Source organism: Bidens hawaiensis, unplaced genomic scaffold (assembly GCF_021521415.1).
Source record: "Bidens hawaiensis isolate Kalapana, Puna unplaced genomic scaffold, B.hawaiensis_p1.1 tig00011733_1, whole genome shotgun sequence".
Classification (NCBI taxonomy): Eukaryota; Viridiplantae; Streptophyta; class Magnoliopsida; order Asterales; family Asteraceae; genus Bidens; species Bidens hawaiensis.
Window position 1 is genome coordinate 545,957 of NW_027491929.1, and position 21,613 is coordinate 567,569.

Here is a 21,613-nt window from a genome sequence, read left to right on the forward strand (position 1 = left end):
TTATTCCACCTTTTTCTAGCCAAATATTTCAAAATAATCCTTTTGAAACGTTTCAATCTCAACCGTCACAAACGTCCGTCGATCCTTTAGAGGATAACAATGTTATACATCAATTTGCACGTGCTTTTCGTGATGAAGACGACGATGTGGATGAAGATGAACCCGCAGAGGAGGATGCCATCGTCCGTAGACCTTGGTCGTCCGCGGAGGAGGTCGCCTTGACCAAGGCTTATTTACACGCCTCCGAAACAAATAAACACGGAAACCAACAAAAATGAGAGTTGTTATGGAGACGTGTTATTGCATATTTCGAAAAATTTCCCGGTGCAACCGATCGAAACATGGATAAAATGACTTTCAAGTGGGGAGATTTGAATAGAAAAATGTCAAAATTTAATGCTTGCTACATCCAATTGGTAATTATTTTTTTAAATTTATTAGTTAATTTTTTTTTATAATTTATTACTTTAGTTTTACAATTTTGATATATATATATTTTTTGAAATGTTTTGTAGAGCCGAGATCCACAAAGTGGAGCGAGCGAGGCGACTATCATAAAGAACGCCTTGAGCAATAATATCAAGATTTTCCGATATAAATCTTTTCCCCACTTGGATGCGTGGGAGATTGCGAGACACCACCCGAAGTGGGAACCGGTTCCCGTGGTCGATATGGACGGACCGACGACTCCAAGGAAAAAAGGATCTTTTTCAAAAAGATCAAAACCTTCCGATTCCGGGAACTACACAATGTCTACCGACGGCTTGTCAAGCAACATGCCGAACATGAACTTGAACGATCAACCCGGAGACGATCCCGATGAAGACACACCCACACCCACACGGCCGCATCGCTAGAAAAGTGGGGAATCGTCAAGATTAGGAAAAGAAACGGTGGCCGAGGACTTCAACGAATACAAGTCGGCTAAGTTGGCGGAAATGGTCGAGACGAAGGAGTGAAAGCAACTAGCTCTTGCTTCAAAATTAAAACGTGACGAGGCGTATATCAACCATTTGAATGAACACAAAAAAAAACTCCGATTTAACATTCATCGTACAACCGCACGAACATCTTAACGAACCCTTTAGATCGATCATACTTCAACGCAAACGCGAGCTATGCGAGAAGTGGGGTTGGGAAGTGCCGTAGGTTTTTTTTTTGTCAGTTTTTTTAATTTATTTATCTTTGTAATATTTATTTAATCTTGTTTTATTTTTTATTTAATTTAACCTTGTTTTAGTATTTATTGTAAAAAAAAATAAAAAAATAAAAAAAAATTCCATCACACCACCACCCTCCAAAATTCCATCACTAGTGATGAAAAGTGGTGGGGTGAGGTGACACACCGTGATTGGTGGTTGCAAGTTATGTTTTTTAAACCATCTCCACCCCCTAAGGGAATAACTGACAAAATCTATAACGCCAATTTCAGTATTTCACCATTGGTGAAATGGTAGTTAGAATGTTCCAAGCCATGTCATTTGTTAATGTCTCAAGATAGCATCATTACGTCCGGTCTAAGTTCTAAGATTGCTACTCGTTTAACAAATAGTTTTGTTACCTCAAAGTATTTCATTAAATATAATTTGTCACATCATTTTTGGCGCATAGATAAAATATAAAGTTAAGTAAAACTAAAACAAAACCTAAGAAAAAAAAAATCTTATACTTATTTTGATTTTTTTAATACTGAAATATGCTATGTCTACATTAGCAATAATAATCTCAGGATATGTGTAATGGGGACTACAAATTGGAGGGATAAGTGACATGCAGCGTCTAGTCAACAAGAGTTAATTTTTATTTTAGAGATATAATGGTATTGTAGGGGTGATTTTCACACATGAAGGGCTACCAATGGTCACATTATTATTTTATTATTATTTATAGTCATCACCAGGCGACAAATATTCGCCGCCCCCCTGTCGCCCCTCTTATCGCCTGGGAGAGGGAGGGGGGGGGGGTTTCATGCCTTTGTCGCCCAAAATGCCGCCCCACTACAGATACTCATAATTCAATCCAAACAAATAAATGGAGCCTAGCAGCTTGGCATTTGAATAATGCCATACGATCAGAAAGACAACCCATGTACTCCATCAATACTTAAATCTGAAGTAACATTTAAACAAGATTAATTATGATCCTTCAACTTGATTAGACTATTCCTTTGTCACACACTCTGAGCTCACACCATGTGCCTAGATATAATAATAATAATAATAATAATAATAATAACAATAATAACAATAAGGACTCTAATTACCTTTTAGTCTTTGACCTAAACTTAGTCAAAGTTCAAATCATGAAAGATGCCCTCTTTTGGCTCACCCAACATTTTTTATACCTAAGCATGACAAAACCGGTGGACTGTACGTCAAATCATGTAACAGTTTAAAACCGTTTCAGGTCAAACTAGACTCGTAAATAAACCATTTTTTAAAGGAAAATCTTCAAAATAGTCATCTACAAAATAAGATTCCAAATGTATCCCTTCAAATTCAAGATTCCAAATTTGTTCCATAGTTATCTCGTCGTCGTCGGCATGTTGGCGAGGAAGAGGAAAAGGCACGACGCGTTAATAAAAAACATGTAACGCACGACAAGTTATGCGTAACACATCGTCGACCCTACGTTAGCACCGGAAACGCATCGTCGACCCTACGTTAGCACCGGAAACGCATCGTCGACCCTACGTTAGCACCAGAAACGCATCGTCAAACCTGTATTAGCACCAGAAATGCATCTTCAACCCTTTGTTTTGTCAACAAGTCGCCGACCATGAGATCCGGTAAGCCGTCACCGGCGATGTGAACACGGGTGTCAGGTATGGCAGCCCGGCGTTGACGTCGTGAACAAGAACATGTATAACGAATCATCTGCGATAAATGGCCTCGAAAACATATCATCGACTACCTATTCCGGCCACGTGTCGTTCTCCGGTTCGTTTAGTAACACGTCGTCGGTATTCCCTAACACGTCGTCTGCGACAAGATAACTACGGGACAAAACTGGAAACTTGAATTTGAAGGGACAAAGTTGGAATCTCATTTTTTAGATGGGTTATTTTGAGGATTTTCTCATTTTTTAAATATCAATTTACTTCGGTTCAAAATGATTTTTTTTACCAAGCTCGTTTTGAAAGGGGTCATTTAGAAACAAAATAAAACTAGGAGGACATTGTATGTATAGATGTCTATGATGAGAAGCAAACATTTCTTCATGATATGATATAAATAATTACCATTAAACATAAGTTTTTGTACAGGGAGAAACCACTTGATTGTCACAACTCTACAAAATTTTGAGACATGTTTTATATACTACAAATTCATTAAATTCATTAAAAAAGATTTTAAATGCTTATCAACTTCTGCACATTTGCAACAAAATAAATACCAAAAGTCAACTCACCACCATCTTGACCTTCTCAAATCCTGCTTCAAAGCTATCAATTCTCATTAACAATAGTCAACGATGGTCAAAATCATTAACGCTGGCCTACTAAACAGGGTAGACATAACAATTAACATCACTTTTTAGACCGTCTACCGCTCCATTGACCTGAATCGTCAAAATCTCTTGACCTCAAACTGGTCAAAATCCGGTCCCGAAGCCCTTTGACCAACTTATATTTATTCAAATCATCCCCATGACTCCTTGGAGTTTCTTTAATTCCCCACTCATTTCCATCTGAAATACTTCTTTGAATTGAACTACTTTTTCTTGATGCCTTCCCGTTGACCGAACCATTGACCAGATTGTTAACTGAACCATTGACCAAACTGTTGGCCGACCCCTTGATCAAGTTGTTGACCGAACCGTTGACCAGATTGTTGACTGAATCGTTGATGTCCTCTACTTCGCCATCTTCATGTTCTTCATTCAAACGGGTCCCACTAAAACCACCTTGACGCAAAAACATCATCAAATCTACATCTTTCCGTCCTTTGACCTTACCTTTGATATTATTACCAAGAACCGTTTCAAGTTGACTTTTTAACTGGTCAACAAGCGCGGTTTTCTCCTCGAACTGATGCTTAGCTTCTGCTAACTTCATCTGAACTCTTTCCTCTCTCAACTTATCAGCCAATTGCATCATTTCCCTCTCTTTTTCAACTTCTTCATTAACTTTAACCGATTCCCGTTTAATATCAACCGCCAGCTCATCACAAACTTTCTCCATAACCTCCCGGGCCTGCTTTTCACCCTCCAGTTCTTTCAACAACTTACCATAATCCGCTTTCGTTTCGGCTAATTCTAACCCGAGTTTTTTATTCAAACTCTTGGCCCGTTTTCTCATCTTTTTCTCAACCGCTAATTCGTTCACAACTGACTCGATCGCGGTATTGATCGCGTGTTGTGTTTTACTTTTCCATAATTGTTTCTCCTCTGCAAAGTGTTTTAGTAAATGGTTGACTTCGGTTTGGTCAACGTGATGATGTTTGACTATGTGGTTAACTTGAAGGCGGGCTCGTTCTAGCTCGGTGTGTAGGGCAGATACAAGTGACATGCTCGATGAAGGGAGGTTGTCGTGGGCCCACATTCGGTGGATGATTTTTAGGAGGTCTTTCGATGTTGTTAACGCGTTACTAACTTCTTTTAAATGCGAGTTGATATTGTTTATTGAACCATTGGGAGTTGGTGATCTAGATCGGTTTTCAATCTGTGGAGTCGAGATGGTTAATACATTTATGGTTAGGTCAGTAAACAAACTGAACATTCACCAAACATTCATGAACAGTTTTGCAGGAAATCCGTTTATGTATTAAACGAACGGACATGAACAAAAATACATGTTCAATTGGTTAAACGAAAGAACATGAACACATGTCTCGTTCATTCATTTATGTCCATGAAGCGTACATTCATTTAAGTTTGTTAGTTTATGTTTCTTTAAATTCGTTCACTTAGGTTTGTTACTATACTCATCTAATTTTTTTTTCAGTTCATTACTACTTAGTATAGTTTTTGATAACTTTTTAAGCCAAACACATCCTTTTTCACATTACTTTTAACTAGCTTTACCTCAATTATGCTCGTCATCTATGTAACTATGTTTGGTTATGTTCGTTCGTGAGCCATAAATATATTATTAACTAACGAATATAAACGAAGTAACGAACACAAACATGTTAATTTCTTAATGGACGAACACGAACAAGAAACCTCGTTTGTGTTCAATCGTTTGTTTCATTAAAGATAAACGAACGAACATGAACATGTTTTCGTTCGTATTCGTTCATTCGTTTATCAGTCTATTTGTAGGTAATGGGAATGGTGAATAATATAGGAAATGAGGATGTTTGTTTACCTCCATTAAAGTGGCATTGTTAAGAGAATCAACGACTTCACCATTGTTGGGCTCGGCTCTGGTTCTGCGTGAGATTGAATTCTTGTGGTGGGTCCCAGTTCCTGATCGATCCGTCCTCTGATAAAAACATATGAACATGAACAATTAACAGCTGAAAACATACATTTACCAAATTAACTGCATTTTGAATGCGAATTACCTAATGTCCACATGACTGAAGATCATAATTTATATAGGAAAATTAGATTTTAATAATCCAATCTATCACTCATTTGCTATAATAATCCATACCGTAAATCTTGATTTAAAAGTAAGTCTTAGACGAGAGGCATAACTTGGTTTTAAAAAGCGCGCCTCAGAAGTTTGAATGAGGCAAGAGGCGAGCCTTTGTGCATCAACATGTTGTATTTTAGGTTAGGTTGTACATGTACAAAATTCATATGCTTTTAGCTAAATTTTGGGTAGAATACAATACGCTAAAAATTTGAGATATATAAAAAAATTAATATAAAGCAATCGCATACAATTACACTTGGGGTCTTATTTATTTTTGTTTTAAAAAATTAAAACCAATAATATTAGCAATGACACAACTCAACTTTCACTTTTCTTGTCAAGGAAAGTCCCTTCTAGGTGAGAAGTTTCATTTATTTTTGTTTTAAAAAATTTACAACATTCTGATTGAGATAAAACCAATTGGTCGTTGATATTACATACACCGAAATTACTGAGCATGGTTGTTGTTGTCAGCTGTTTGTAATAATTTGGATAACTGAATTGAAATGATAATAAAATAATGTTGTTCTAAAAAATTACAGTTTCAGATAGTAATTAGTGTTTTGATTGAAAATCAAGACAAAGCCCACCTCAGAAACACGAGTACGAGATGGATCAGACAAATGCTGTTGATCCCTCCTCCTCCTCGTCTCCAAATTCCGCGGAGACGGCATCTCATTCATCTCCCAAAGTGTCGCCGCCAGTTTCCGCCCCGACCTCCACACCACCGCCACGGCTGACGCCATCGTGCTTGGATGGCGTCATCCTCCACGACGGGGCCGGAGTGGTAGATCTGGACCCGCGGGTCTTCGCCACCATAATTGGGCGCTTAAATCGGTAATTGGACACCTTGGATGATGAAGATGGTGATGAAGAACAGACGCGTTTACGAATCTTGCCGTCCATTACATTACACAAATAAAAATAATAATTGGGTGTTGAGATTATTGAATCATTGGATCGGGATTTGTTCTTGGAATTGGAAAAGAATGAATGTGTGTGACTGATGAAGAGCACGCAGAGATTGGAAGAACTAGTGGCATATGAATGGATGAGGTGTCATCAACCGGTATAGACTCGAGATTAGGTTTGAAATTGAAACGGTTTTGCTGACGGATTAGATTGGTTTTTAAAGTAGATTCAAATTACAAACGTGCTTTTATAATTTTATGCACATCTCTTTATACGTTTATTTTACGTATTTTTATAGCATTTGATGCATCTATTATGTTTCTATCGATATGTCTTATATAACTTCATCTCTTAGTCGCAAACTAACAATTATCAGTTGCCACTGCTGATCGGCACAATCTTTGGTTTGGTACTCTTGTCGAATTCGATATTTTTTTTCACATGATACCCAAATAAGCCAAAACATGATCTAGTTGGCTTTCTTCTTTCAGATTAGTAAACCATATCATCGATCTACCACCAGCAACCCCACTAGAGATTGACGTTTCTTCTTTTAGTTAGGGTGTTTCTAATCTTCTTCCTTGGTTTGAAGTCGACTCGTTGAGCTTGCTTAGTTTGTAAATGAGCCGAATTTGAGCTTAGGTTTTCAGTTGGGTTTGTAAACAAGTCAAATTCGAGCTTAAGGTTTTAAGTCGATTAATTATTGGCCTAGTCAAGCTGGCTCGTGTAAAATCCGAGTTAAGCGCTAGATTGGCTTAGTTAGTTGGTTATGTATGTATATCTTTATTCATGTCATAATACAATCTTCTTAATAGACATGGTAACTTTAAATGCAAAATTTTAGAAGAGTGATAACTCATGGAGGATTTTGGGATCATGACTCAAGACGGAGAATGCATTTAATTATTGTGATACTGCATCCGCATATGAATTGTATTTTCATTATTAATTATATCAAATTTTGTGTTTGCTCACTCAACACTTATGTCGATAAAATCATATTTTTACGCATGTTGCAAGTAACTTTATTAGATGTTTGAATTTTGAAGCTCATAGAAATTATGCCTCAAGTTATCAACAAAATAAAGACCATTTTTTTAAATTTATATATTTGTTTTATATTTGTTATTGGATATTTGTAAAGTGTACTTCGATTTTATTCCAATAAAATAATTAGATTTTGACATGTATTTAATAGTGTCTTATGAGCTATTGAGTGATCAGTTGCCCACCGACATATTCCGCCGTAGGTTGGGTGTGATAACCAAGTTGTTCTAAAGTTTTTCTTAAGTTTTTAGTACTCTTTTTTCAAAACGTTGAGTTAGATCCATGGCTCAAAACTATATAGAGGGGAATTCGATGTCTAGGCCACCTTTGCTAAAATGAAAGTTTTTGTTATTGGAAACAAATATTTGAAACTTTTGTTAAAGCCAAAAATATAGATCTTGGTAAATCATTGAAAATAAAGATCTTGTTCCAACTATGCTTGATGACAATTCCAAGTTGAATGTTCCTAAACCAAAAGAGAGTTAGGCAAGTGAAGACAAGAAGATAATTTCAAAGAATTTTGAAGCTAAATCAATTCTTTATAATGATATGCCTAAAAATGAATATGTAATAGTTTTTTGTGCAAAACTGCTAATGAGGTTTGGAAAACTCTTGTCATACCTCACCAAAGTAACCCTCATGTAATGGACAACAAAATTAAATTACTTGTACAACAATATGAGTAATTCAATGCTGGTGAACATAAAAATATTGATGAGAGTTATGCTACATTTAGTATCATACTATCATTGTTACTAGTAGTCTTAAATCTCTTTGTACAACTTACACTAACAAGAATTATGTTAGGAAATTTTTGATGGTATTGCATCCAAGATGGAGAGCTAAGGTGACGACTATTGAAGAATCATAAGATTTGAATCTTATTTAAGTGGATGTGTTAATCGGGAATCTTAAAGCACATGAATTAATCATGGAAAAAGATTACAACATCTCAAACCTAATGAGAAACCAAATTCCATAACACTTAAAGCTAAACATTTAAAAGCTCTAAGGGAAGATGATGAAAACTCGTCCAAAAGTTGCAATGTAGATGTGTGCGTATGATATGGTGGTTAAAGAACTCAAGAAGTTCTTTTTATGAAAAGGTATATTGGTTTTTAATGATCCTCAACTATTTCCTTTTGGTTACTGCTGGTCCCAACTAATGAATTGGCTACTAATGGTCCCAACTTTTAAAGTATTTGTTTCTAACGGTCTGCGACTAACAGAATCCTAATTTGGTTAATTTCAGGTCGCCGGAAAAATGGTTTTGGCCGGAAAACTCAATTTTTTTCCCGAAAATTCAACATTTTCGTCCCAAACATCTTGGTAACTTCGTATCGGACCTTTAGGAACCTTTTTCTAGTTAAAGCCCCAATTATTGAGGTTATCGGAAACCTTAGAACCATCTTCGGAATCGGTTTATGGTGCTCAAGTGGTGGTAGTTGGCTAGCGGTGAGTCAATTGGCGGTGGTTGCGGTGTTCAGGTGGTGTTTTCTGGTAACAAATTTGAATTTTCCGGCCAAAAACGTTTTTTGACGACCTGAAACTAACGGCGTTAAGATTTTGTTAGTCACGGACCATTAGGAACAAATACTTTAAAAGTTGGGACCATCAGTAGCCAATTCATTAGTTGGGACCATCAGTGACCAAAAGACAATAGTTGGGACCATTAAAAACCAATATACCTTAAGAAAAGGGAGATTTGTCAAGCAACCTAAAGATGACAACAAACCTAAATACAAGAAGACATCTAATAACAAGAAGTGCTTTAGATGTGGGGATCGGAATCAATTTATTAATGATTGTCTAAAACCTCCAACTAAAGATGACAAAGCCAAAGCCATTGTTAGTTGTTCTTGTGATAAAGCCATTGTTAGTTGTTCTTGTGATAGTGATGAAGATGAACCAAAGTTAACAATGAAACATGTGCAATGGTCATTGGAGATAATGAGGTAATGCACGATTCTACTAACTATAGTGATAGTGATGCATGTGATTATTATGTTGATATGAAAGTCCAATATGATGGCTTATGTGATCGCAGTTTTAAAGTTATCAATAAAAACAACGTATTAAAAGAAAACTTTAAACAACTACAAAGTGATCTTGTAGAGTATAGCTTTTCGAAAACTAAGATGGCCATCATTAATAAAAAGAATGTTGAACTTAAAGCTTTTGTTGATGCTGAACTTGGCAAGTGAGGATTCATCATTTTGTTAATGATTTGAGAAGGGAACATACTACCTTGGCATAGTGTTGTTTTGTATTGGGTTGAGAACACTGTCTAGATATAGAGTTAAATTAGTATTAGGTGAAGACTCATTATCTTGAGATAGTAAAGAATTGCAAAGCTAGTACTTGATGTGTTTGATGAAGAAGGTGATCACTTTCTTTGAGGAATGAGATGTTTATATTTGTCTTGAATGGACAAGGAAATGAAATGGATCATTACCATTCATTTGTCTTGTTTGATTTACCTATGAAATGTAATGATTGTTATTTTATGTTGTCTGATAGCCATAAAAAGTGCAGGAATGAAAAAGAAATGAGAAAAATACTTCTATATCAAAAAAACAAATTACCAAAATAAAACAAAAATGCAATGACAATGGTGGTGGTGGCGGTGGCGACGGTGATGGTAGTCAGGCAATGACCATGATGGTGATGGCGGTGATGGTTAAACGACGACGAAGATGGTGATGGTGGTGTGACAGTAGCGGCGGCGGTGGTGGCGGAAATGATGACAACGATTGTGGTGGCAGTGGTCAAGTGGTGGTGGTGGCAACAATTGTGACATCCGTCAATTTCCGAACCCGAAAACCATACGCGTTAAAATTTTTGGATTTTTATTTGTGCTCGTTTACGTTAATTATATAGTAGTATTGTTCGTTCATTTCAGACTCGTTTAATCCGTAAAATAGTTTATTTTATGCCATCAATGCATCTACTCAAAGTCCAAGGGTCATTAATATTAGAAACCAAAGTTTCTGAATTATTCCTAGCATATTCCATTATAAACTTGGAATAGTATTCAAGTTTTCCTAGCTATTTTCATTAATTTATTAACTGATGAATTAATGTGTTCTCCAATCTCATCTAATCTAATCTAATCTAACTAATATAATAAAGCAACTCAATTTTTTCCACATGTCATGAATCTAGTCTCTCCACAAAGGATTTCATGCCATCACATTTCCATTTAAATAATTTCCACATATTCACAATTAATTTTAATCAACAAAATTCTAAATGGGATAAAGATGTATGGAATGCCAAATCACAAATTGGTTCTTAAAGTTGGTGTCCCAATTATGCTACTAAGGAATATTAATCATAAAAAAGGATTGTGCAACGGTACACGCCTATAAGTTGTTAGTCTCAGTAGGCGTGTAACTGAAGCTAAAGTTGTTTTTGGTACTAATATCGGATATCAAACCTTAATTAGTCACATTAGTCTGTCTCCATTGCATTAGCAAGATGACCATAGCGGTTGCATTGGGTTCAAAGTCGGCACGAGGATTGGGTCGGATGATGATAGTTACAAGTAGAGCATAACGGGAAATGTCCGGTATAAGATTTCTTGTTAGGAGCATTTTGGTTGGAGGGTTGAGGGTTGGTTTGGTTAGTAGCATAGTTTTGGTAGTTGGATTTACGTTTGTGGTGAGAAGAATTGTCATTGCGCGGAGTGGGTGTGGGTTTGGGTTAGGCCTTAGCATCGGTTGAGGATTTGGTTTTGGAGTTTTCAGAGGTAGGGTTCCATCTCTAATAGGGTCATCGGGAAGTGAGGCAACAAAAGCAATAGCTTCCTTGAATTCTTTCCAAGGCATACTCGTAGCAATCCCAAGCATAGCAACAGCAATTTCCTTAGTGATCTTAGCAGTCAAACGGCGATCACGAGCAGCCGACGGACAACATTGATTACGAAGATGATTTCCTGGGGAAGACATTCTACAAGGACCAAAAATGAAATTTTTATGAGATGATGGGTAAGTTGTGTGAATAAGTTGATGTGAGATAATAGAGAAGTGTACTTAAATAAAATTGTGCTAGTGATGACTCGAGGACGAGTCGGGATTTAAAGTAATGTGAACAATTTGGGAGATATTTAATTTAATAAATAATGTTTATAAAAATTTCAAAAGTAAAATGTTATTGGGTTGGGCTTTCCATGGGCTTCCCATGGTAGCTTAAGATCCCAAATAAAATAACAAAACATATCAAATGAGTTGACTTTCTATGAGCTTTCCATGACAATTTGAATGACCCTGCTAAATAAAGTAACATAAATTTTGTGAATTGGGCTCCCATGAGCGTTTCATGGCAATTTATCGGCCCAATTAAATAACGGGTAACAAACAATTGAGTTGGTCAGCCCATGAGCGTTACATGGCGTTTTAACCGACCTAACTAAATATCGAATTAACGAATCAAATATAAGTAGTTGGTGTATCTTGGGAACCACCCCGACGATACTTTCCAACAAAAAATCAAATTGAAAACGGGTTGAGAAATGGATAGTTGGAGTGCCCATGGATTTACATGGATTTTTCACCCATCTAAGCATTTAAAATAATTAAAAATTAAATTTTGGAAGTTTTACCGAATTTAGCCACGAACCACCGTGAATTCGGTTTTTATAAAAAGAGTGCAACTGTTTAGACGGTTATGATTAACCACTTAGGGGTCCGGTCGTATGAACATCTCATTCTGCTTTGGCCTAGAGGCTCGAGTACTGTGGTCAGGTTATCCTCCAGGTAAGTAATAGCGTTTTACCTTTGGTTCTTGGAACCGTTTTGCCAAGGCCCAACTCATAGTTTCTCACACCCCTTACGGTTACTTACCGAACATGTCACATTCCCATGCTCTAAGGAGAGGGAGTAAAAACAAAACACGGGAATTCTTAAGGAATTTCCCAAAATAAAAGGCAATCTACTAAAAATAAGAAGATTTAAAAATATTTTGAAGGTGAAGCGTAACCTCAGAATTCGTGTGTGTGTGCATAATAGATAATAATAAATATAAATTAAATAATTAACCTATATAAGTTGTAAACAATTAAATAAACACATAAGGCAGTTCAGATAAGCACGTATAGGGTCCTATGCATATGACTAGGATAATTTCTAACGACCTATCTTATAACCTTCGACTTTGATACCAATCTGTCACACCCCAACCTAAGGCGGAAATGCCGGGGCGTGATCTGATTGCTCACAGCTCGAAGATACTATCATAAGTAAAATGTGACAATATCTATTAAGTTAATTATTTCCAAATACAGTGCACAAATATTCAAAATACAAACCAATAATATAATATATTTAATCCAATCAGGATTTGAATAATATTTGTCTCCATTAAAATCCTTAGGTCTTTCTAAGTGTCCATACTTCAACTTCAATTCAATGGCAACCTGTATATGCGTAGAAAACAGAGTTTGTCAACAACACATGTTGAGTGAGTGTATCACCAGTTTTTGCAATAAAATAATATCAGTATAATAAATAAAATAAATAAGCAAAACTTAATAAAGCGGAAAGTAAATCAAACTGTAAGCAAATAAGGTGTTAATTAACCATTGCCAAGCGAATCGGCCGTTGGTAATCAACCATGAGCAAATAATAATAAGACGTTGTCAAGAGAATCGGGCGCGGGTAAATAGTAATGAGAATCCTATACAAGGGAATATGTTGGACCTCTCCGAATGCGAATGTGCACATAAACAAATAAACACATAACATGTATATTTGATCAATCACACACAATTATACGTTTGCTAATTATATATATATATATATATATATAAAATATGAAATACGCATATGTCCCCAAAACGTTAGAAAACTTAGTAAAATAGGAGAATGACAAAACTCACTTTGATGGAAGGAAAGTGATTAATAAATATGATAAACGAACTACGATTTAAATGAGTCATCCACGAATGCGTCGAACGAGATAACAATCAGAACCTGAAACATTGAGATATAATAATATAAGTAAAAAAAAACTTAATGCCACTGGAATCGATCCAAACGGACGTTTAGAACTCCGGTTATGTTAAATTAAAGATTTAAGCGAGTCGGTACTGACCAGAATCCAAACAGCGATTCGGAAGTCGGGTTTTGGTTAGTAGCCTTAAATTTCGTTACGAGAATGAAAGTCTTCTGGACCGAACGTTGAATCCGACTAGAAGTATGAGAAAACGTAAAGTCAAACTTGTTGACTGTTTTGCCCTTTAACGGGTTTTAAGAGAATTGACCAGTCAACACCCTTCAACCACCGAAATTGATTGAAGGTTATTGACTAGGGAACATATATGAACAATTTCTATGTTTACAACTTACCCGAAAAATGAAAGAATAAACCACAACGAAGAGTCAAAGGTCCATCTATAAGCAAAGTTAAACATACAAACTTGTATCTTCAACAAATAAGCAAAAACCGAATAATTTGATGAGGATCAGAGGCATGTGACGGCTGGGATTAGTGAATTAGGGTTAAGGGAAAGTTTATGGCAAGAGAAATAAGGGTTGTTAATATAGGAAACACTAAAACGAACTAATTATGGTTATTTACTCGTTTAAGCACCCGAATAAGCATTTAAGGACCGAATCAATGAAATAATATGTAAATATCGTGCTTGATCAAGGGGTTATGTATATGGACATGTAGTTTAGTTATACTCCTTTTCTTGGACCTTAATTTATTCGATTTATGCCAAAAATAAGCGATTCATATGCCAAAAATGAATTAGGAAAGGAAATCGAGACATGGATCTGTGCATGTAACCCACTGCGCTACGCGGCCACACCCTGGTGGTCCCATCGCACGGCGCTCCGGGATGGGGAGAGGGAACTTTGGTTTTTGACGATTTTAGTCCTTGTGGTTTGATATTTAGACAATTAACGAACTTTTTATGCTTAAAATGAGAAATGAACTATTTAAGAAAGTATAAGGGCATAAAATGAATATTAGAAACTTAAATACTTGGTAAATATTTGATTTTAAACTAATAAGAAAGATCTAAAATGTTCTCGGCCAGGTTAAACGTAAACGAATACGAGTTTGGAAAATCCGAGATGTTATATGCTTGTGTAAGTTATATGTTTTTTTTTTGTGTAAGTTATATGATTATTGCACAAAAAAAAGTAAGGATATTTTATTTGTTTTTTTTGTAGGTATGCTTTATATGCGTGAGAAAAATGTTTTTATATAAATTAAAAAAACACAAGTGTAGGTTATCTGTAGATTATACAAAAATGTAAGTGTAAATTATTCAATATTACAAATGTAATGTATGAAGAAATTATAGTTATATAGGATGAAATAATGAGAGATAATTTCTGTAATTTTTTTTTGTTTGTTATGATTTGATTAATTATGTTAATTATAGAGAATTATTATGGTTTAATTAATTATATAAATTAATTGGAAGAGAAAATATATATTTGATGTTATTTTTATACGTCTTTTCATTTAGTTTAAAAAGTTTAAGATTTAAACTAAATGAGTGGTTTAGATTGATTTCTCGTATTAAGACGACTTCTCGATAAAACCATCCCTTATATATATAAATATTCTTAGTTTTTTTTAATCTATATTATGTATTCTTTTATAACACTAAAACCTAAACATTTAAGATTACCCTAGATAAATCACTTTTTCATCCTTTAATATACTTTTGGCTCGGTTTATTTTCTTATGGCACCTTCTTTTGTAACTACTAAAATCTTTACAACGAAAATGAAAAAAAAAATAAAAGAAAAAAGGGTTCTTGCCTTTTTGTTTGTTATTTCTAAGAAGTTGGTCTATTTTTCCATGCTGATCAAATTGGTTTTCCCTACCTTTCTATATAGTCTAAAATAATAATCCACTTGCAAAGTCTATACTTTCTCAAACAAAACAAATCTTAAAACCAGTATGGAATCCATATAAAAATTCCACAGGACAAAATAATGACCAATCAATAAAAAGTTGACGTATATCTAGTCTTTAAGAAACCAAGCACCAAACTACTTCTAGTCCAATGTTCTACTCTAATGGTATTTTGATGATGGGATAAGGCTTAGTGACTATAAGGTTTTAGGTTCGAATCTCACAAGAGCACGTTTTTCTCAAATATTGAGTTTCCTTCTGGTGGTGGATATGATCGTGTGGTACCACTGGTGGCCCGATGATACTCTAGTGGTCTGTGAGTGATCCAAATTAGTCGTTAAAAAAAAACCCCAAGCGCTCGAATCAACTCATTTATGATCGAGCCGATTTGAAAATTGGAATAATCATTTTTTATTTTACTACATGGATAGAGCCCGTGTAATACACGGGTGGTTAAAAAATAAAACAAAATGGAATGTTATGAATTTATAACAATTAAGAAAAAGAAGAGACTAACATTAATTCATCCTAGTTGAGTTGGTAAGCCACAAGCATTTTAAAAGCAAGGTAGTGAGTTCGATTCTCACCAAAAACATATTTTCATTTTATCATTCATGAAGAAGAAATTGTAAAAACAGAAACTTATACACTAATTGAATGACATGTTGATTTATTGTATTGTTTTAATAATATAAGGTTGAATGACATATGGATTTATTGTATTGCATTAATAATATAGGTAGATACTGAATAATCATATGTAAGAGAAACAATTGTCTATACTATTAAGCCACAACTTACATAATCTTCTTAAAATCTCTATATTGATCTTCATTTTGAATCTTAGAACTAGCTAAACGCTTAAAACTCATCGTGGCCAAGCACAAAACCATCACCATAAACATTCAAATATGTAACCGCAACCGCAGCATGAAAAACCGCTCCAACCTTAAGAGCCTCTTCGTCGATAACAAAATGCGGCGAGTGTAAATGCTCGGGCACATGAGACATGTTCCTCGTCCCAATCATAAATGCGGTCGCAGACATTTTCTGAGTAAAAAAACTGAAATCCTCGGCACCCATTGTCACCGGAACCAACTGCACTTTCGGTTTTCCAAATATTATCTCTGCCACTGTCTTCGCATGTTCATACATCCCTTCATCGTTTACCGTCACCGGGTATGGTATGCGCGTCTCCTCCATGAAGTCAATATCCGCTTGGCACCGTTGAACGGCCGCCTGAGCCTCAATTATTTGTTTGATTCTTGCTTTGGTGTCGAGTAGACCTTGAGAAGACAAACTCCGATACGTACCTCGGATGGTAACACTCTCTGGAATCACATTATCCGCTTCGCCTCCGATGATTTGTCCGATAGTCACCACCTACAAGTCAACCGTAGGAACACATATACAAACAACAACAACCAAACTCAGTAAAATTCTACTTATAATAAAGCAATTGGTACGGTTTGGGAAATGTGGGACTAGGGGTGTAAACGAGTAAATCCGCTTGTGAGCTACTCGAGATCGGCTGACTAAAAGCTTTAACCGAGCCGAGCTTAGGCAAGCTTTAACCTAAACAAGCCTATTATTTTTATACTTTTTATTTATTTTCTTTAACACATATTAACTTAATATTTAAAAATATATATAGAATTAAAATAAAGATAGTTACAAGTATATAAAAATTAATTAATAAACTAAATAACCAAGCCGAGCTTTAGCTTTAGAAATAGAGCTCAAAACAAGCTCAAGCTGCTTATAAGTTAAACCAGCCGAGCTTGGCTCCTATACACCCCTAGTGGGATATACGTCCAAAAGGGTGCAAAGCCTGCTTACAAAAAGATCCCACAATTTAAAACAGATGAACTTTAATAACAAGGGTTAGATTCGAATAAGAAGTTTGATTTTCCTAAGAAGACTAGGAAGGAGAGTATTTTAGTTTAACACTTTAGTATCAAAACCCATATACTTTAATCTCAAAATCCACTTACATTAATTTTAAAAACACACTTACATAAAACCCAATTACATCTTCACTCATCTTCTACAACCACCACCACTCAACCGCCCACCGCCACCACAAACGCCACCCACCGCCACCACCTCGCCGGAAAAGTCCGGAAAAACACAATGGAAAACACTATGAAAAACACAATGTAAAAAACACAATGGGAAAAAACACTATGAAAAAAAACAATGATAAAAACACAATTATTTGACACAATGGAAAAAACACAATGGAAAGAAAAGACAATGAAAAAAACTATTGTATAACACAATTTTGTAAAACACAATTTGGTAAAACACAATTTGTAAAAAACCCACTATTTTTTATAATTTTTATATTACAATATGGTACTCAAATAAAAGATAAAAAGACACTCGTTATTATGGTGAATTTGTTTTTCAATAAAAACGTTGTAAAAAAGTTATGGATGTTTTAAAATGATGGGGGAATTTGGCATGTGCCTTGCAAGTGGAGAGAGAAAGTCAACAAATGTGTTATTCCTTTTATGCCCCCCTTTCTTTTACGCTTGATTTTCCCCTAAACTAATCTCAACCCTCCATGTTCAAAATCAATGGATAACATTACTTCTTATCATTCCTACAAAAACTATATTTTCTATTATAACCTAACCCTTAAAAACTAGGGCTGTCAATTTATGACACGAACCTGTTAACACAACACGACACGACACGGGTTTTAACAGGTTTGGGTTTGAGCTTAACAGGTTTCGTGTCTTAAACAGGTCGACCTGTTTAAAACATGTTTAAATTCGTGTCCTAACAGGTTAATGACCTGTTAACCTGTTAGTAACCTGTGTAGATTTTTATCTTAAAAAATAAATATATATACACTCCTAAAGTTTTAAACCTAAAGTCATATTTACAAACGACAATTCATTAATGCCCGCCAGAACCCGATATTATGTTTTTTTTATGGATGTTATGCTTTGCTTATATGGTTTTTTGTTTCAAGTATGCTATGGATTTGTCGTTTTTTGTTTCAAGTATGTTATGGATTTATGGTTTTTTGTTTCAAATATGTTATGGATTATCTATTAATTAAGACTTTTATGCTCATTTTGAATATTTTGGTTTCGTTACACATATATTATTCATTGTGTCTTTAATCAGGTCCTTTGACAGGTCTTAACAGGTTAACCTGTTACTAAACAGGTTCGTGTTTGGAAAAAATGATACGATTAACTATCGTGTCGTGTTCGTGTTTAGCACAACAGGTCATCGTGTCTTATCGTGTCGTGTCCGACATGTTATGACAGCCCTATTAAAAACAATATAGAATTGAAATACTCTAGCTACAAATTCAAAAGATGAAAAGATTACTCTGGATTCGAGTGGATCGGTTTCTCTAGATACAATCTGTTGCAGAGCAATAACCGTCATTGAGGCCGCAACAATGGGATCATTAGATAGATGTGGGGCTGCCGCATGTCCACCGGTACCTTTAATGGTGGCTGAAAACCTTCCGGCACCCGCTAGCATCGGACCGGGCCGTGAAGCTACAAAACCCACAGGATAAAATGGTAGAACATGGATGCCAAAGGCTGCTTTGATGTTGTCAAGTGCACAATGTTTTAACATATGGTAAGCTCCAGCGAGACCCTCCTCGGCTGGCTGGAATATCAACTTTACGGTGCCCTGTTAAGAGTTAAAAACATAAGGGTTAATGATTTATTACGGTGATTTTTTTACCAAATAAATGCTACACACAGTACGGATTAAAACCTTACCTCATATTCAATACCCTACCCAAAAAAAAGAAAAGAAAGCTAAAATTAAATAAATTTATTTATCTTTTAAAAGTTTATAGGTTACAAAAGAAAATTCAACCTATGTAAAATGAAAAAAAGAAAAAAAAGAAGATAAATTTAAATGTATAGATAGAATTAGTTATCAAAGTTTGATGAAACTCTCAACACACAATCCCACACCAAGTAAATACCTATTTTTAAAAGTTTCTACAAACAATAATGTTTTTCCTAAAGTTGACTTTGTTCATTAGGTATAGTACAATAATTTAATTACCTTCAGATCATGTCTCTTATCTTGGAGCAACTTAGCCGCTCCGAGTAACATCGCTACATGAGCATCATGACCGCAAGCGTGCATCTTTCCGTCTATCTTGCTTTTATGTTCCCAATCCACTAATTCCTGATTTTTCAATTATAAAAAATAAACCGTCATGGGGTTAGTGGCATGTGACAGGGACAACGTCAGAAAGTACAAGAAATTTGTCCTTTAAAAAATAAAAAAATAAACCTGAATCGGAAGAGCATCCATTTCAGCTCGGAGAGCAAACAACGGTTGCTCTCCGGAACCAATGGTGGCAACAACGCCTGTTTCCGCCACTGGCCACGTGTAGTCAACGCCAAGCTTGTCAAGCTCCGCCCTGATCAGTTCACTTGTCTTGAATTCTTGAAATCCAAGTTCCGGGTACTCGTGGATTTTTCGGCGGATATTCACCATCCAATTAAAAAACACCGGCGTGTTTGCAGCCTCCAAAAGCTGCTGACCAAGGGGACCAACGACCTCCGGGATCAAATGGGTCGTCGGATTTATAGCCCGTAACGATGAGAAGGCGATCGCGAAGTGTAAAATAACGGCGGTGACTGCGCGAAAAGGAGAACTCATCGTCAGGGAACGGCCGCTTGATGGTTGCAATGTCGCATTGACGAACGAACAAGGGAGACTGTTAAATTAATATATAACAGAAATGTTCATTCAGACCCCTAAAGTATATGAAATCTGTCCGTCAACGTATATTTCCTTTTTTTTTTTTTAATTCTTTGGATGAAATTATTTTGTGTTGTTTGTGTTCTACTGATAAATATTTATTCCGGGTATAATATTTTGTTTAGCTTTCTAAAATTATTCTAGAAATGCCAACACAAGATTTAAATGGTACGAACCCAAAGGCATTTTAGTCAATTGGGTCATGTTTGGATCGATAAATGATCGGTGGAGTTACTCGTGTGTTTTATGCTAGGGAGAATGAGTTATACCTAGCGCTGTGTTCCCGAGTCTCATTAAAGGAAAGAAAGGAAAGGAAATGAAGAGAAAGAGGTAGAATGTTGTGTTCCCAAATTTCATTAAAGGAAGGAAAGGAAAAGAAACAAGAAAATGTGTGTTCCCGAGTTTCATTAAAGGAAAGAAAAGAAAGGAAATGAAAAGAAAGATAAGACAAGTAAATGGTAAAATGGGTGGGTTTGTTTTCTTTCCAAATTGGAAAGAATTGAGTGAAAAGGAAAAGAAAGGAAAGGAGTTATGGAAGTGAAAATGAAAAGAAAGGCAAGAAAAGAATTCCTTTCCTTTCTCTCCTTAATTTAACTCGAGAACACAGCGTAAATGCATAACCTGCTAGTCTCTGACACTTCCACCCCTGTCTAAATCCTTTGCAAAATCAGCATCAACATACCCTTTAACCATTGCACAAGGATCATGTTCCTTACCAAAAATTAAAACCACAATTCTGGTAAACATTTAGGTACTTTTAACTACTATTTTACTGCATCCTAGTGCAGCATACCAGGATTACATAGAAACCTGCTAACCAAACTGACACCATAGCCCAAGTCTGGCCTTGTACACACCATAAGGTACATAAGACTACCAACCGCACTAGAATAAGGTACGTACCTTTAACACATTCTCCTTCTCTGCAACTGTATCATGAGAATTTCTTTTAGACAATTTGAAATGACTGCCCATAGGAACTGTTACCTTCTTCTTGCTTTGATCCATGAAATATTGTCTAGAACTTTCTTCAAATAAGCAGTTTGAGATAACTTGATCAACTTAATATCTCTATCACTAGTTATCTCCACCCGAAGAATCTTCTAGCATCACCCAATTCTCTCATATCAAATTCTTGCATTAACAGTTCCCTAGCCTTTTTTATTTCAACTTTGTCTTTACATGCAATAAGCATATCATCAACACACAGAAGTAAATAAACATATGACCCTACCTCATACTCTTTAAATTAGACCCAATTATCATAGTTGCTTCGGTTAAAATCATGTGAAACCATATACTCATTAAATATCCTATACCACTACCTAGGAGATTGTTTTAAACCATAAAGTGATTTCTTTAACAAACACACCTTATTTTCTTGACCCTCCACCTCAAACCCAACTGGTTGTGACATGTAAATATCTT

At 35.6% G+C, this 21,613-nt stretch overlaps 1 protein-coding gene and 1 pseudogene across 2 annotated transcripts; both read right to left on the reverse strand.

The window, feature by feature from the left end:
• Window positions 1–3,440: 3,440 nt before the first annotated feature.
• On the reverse strand, window positions 3,441–6,493 carry LOC143538829 (uncharacterized; annotated as a pseudogene). Its single transcript, XR_013136323.1, has 3 exons — window positions 6,178–6,493; window positions 5,312–5,428; window positions 3,441–4,663 (listed from the first exon to the last, which is right to left on the reverse strand). The product of XR_013136323.1 is annotated as an uncharacterized LOC143538829 (transcript).
• A 9,776-nt stretch (window positions 6,494–16,269) lies between these two features.
• On the reverse strand, window positions 16,270–20,049 carry LOC143538830 (IAA-amino acid hydrolase ILR1-like). The gene is made up of 4 exons (XM_077032293.1): window positions 19,712–20,049; window positions 19,478–19,603; window positions 18,776–19,090; window positions 16,270–16,807 (listed from the first exon to the last, which is right to left on the reverse strand). The coding sequence occupies exons 1-4, from the start codon at window positions 19,916–19,918 to the stop codon at window positions 16,286–16,288; spliced, it is 1,170 nt and encodes a 389-aa protein (XP_076888408.1). The 5' UTR covers window positions 19,919–20,049; the 3' UTR covers window positions 16,270–16,285.
• Window positions 20,050–21,613: the final 1,564 nt, after the last annotated feature.

Excerpts from the sequence above, each read along its gene's own strand:
- LOC143538830 (XM_077032293.1), bottom strand. The coding sequence starts at position 19,918 with ATGGTGAATATCCGCCGAAAAATCCACGAGTACCCGGAACTTGGATTT. Across the intron at positions 19,604-19,711 it reads TGGATGCTCTTCCGATTCAG|GAATTAGTGGATTGGGAACA; the intron begins GTTTATTTTTTT and ends TTGAAAAATCAG. Across the intron at positions 19,091-19,477 it reads ATAAGAGACATGATCTGAAG|GGCACCGTAAAGTTGATATT; the intron begins GTAATTAAATTA and ends AACTCTTAACAG.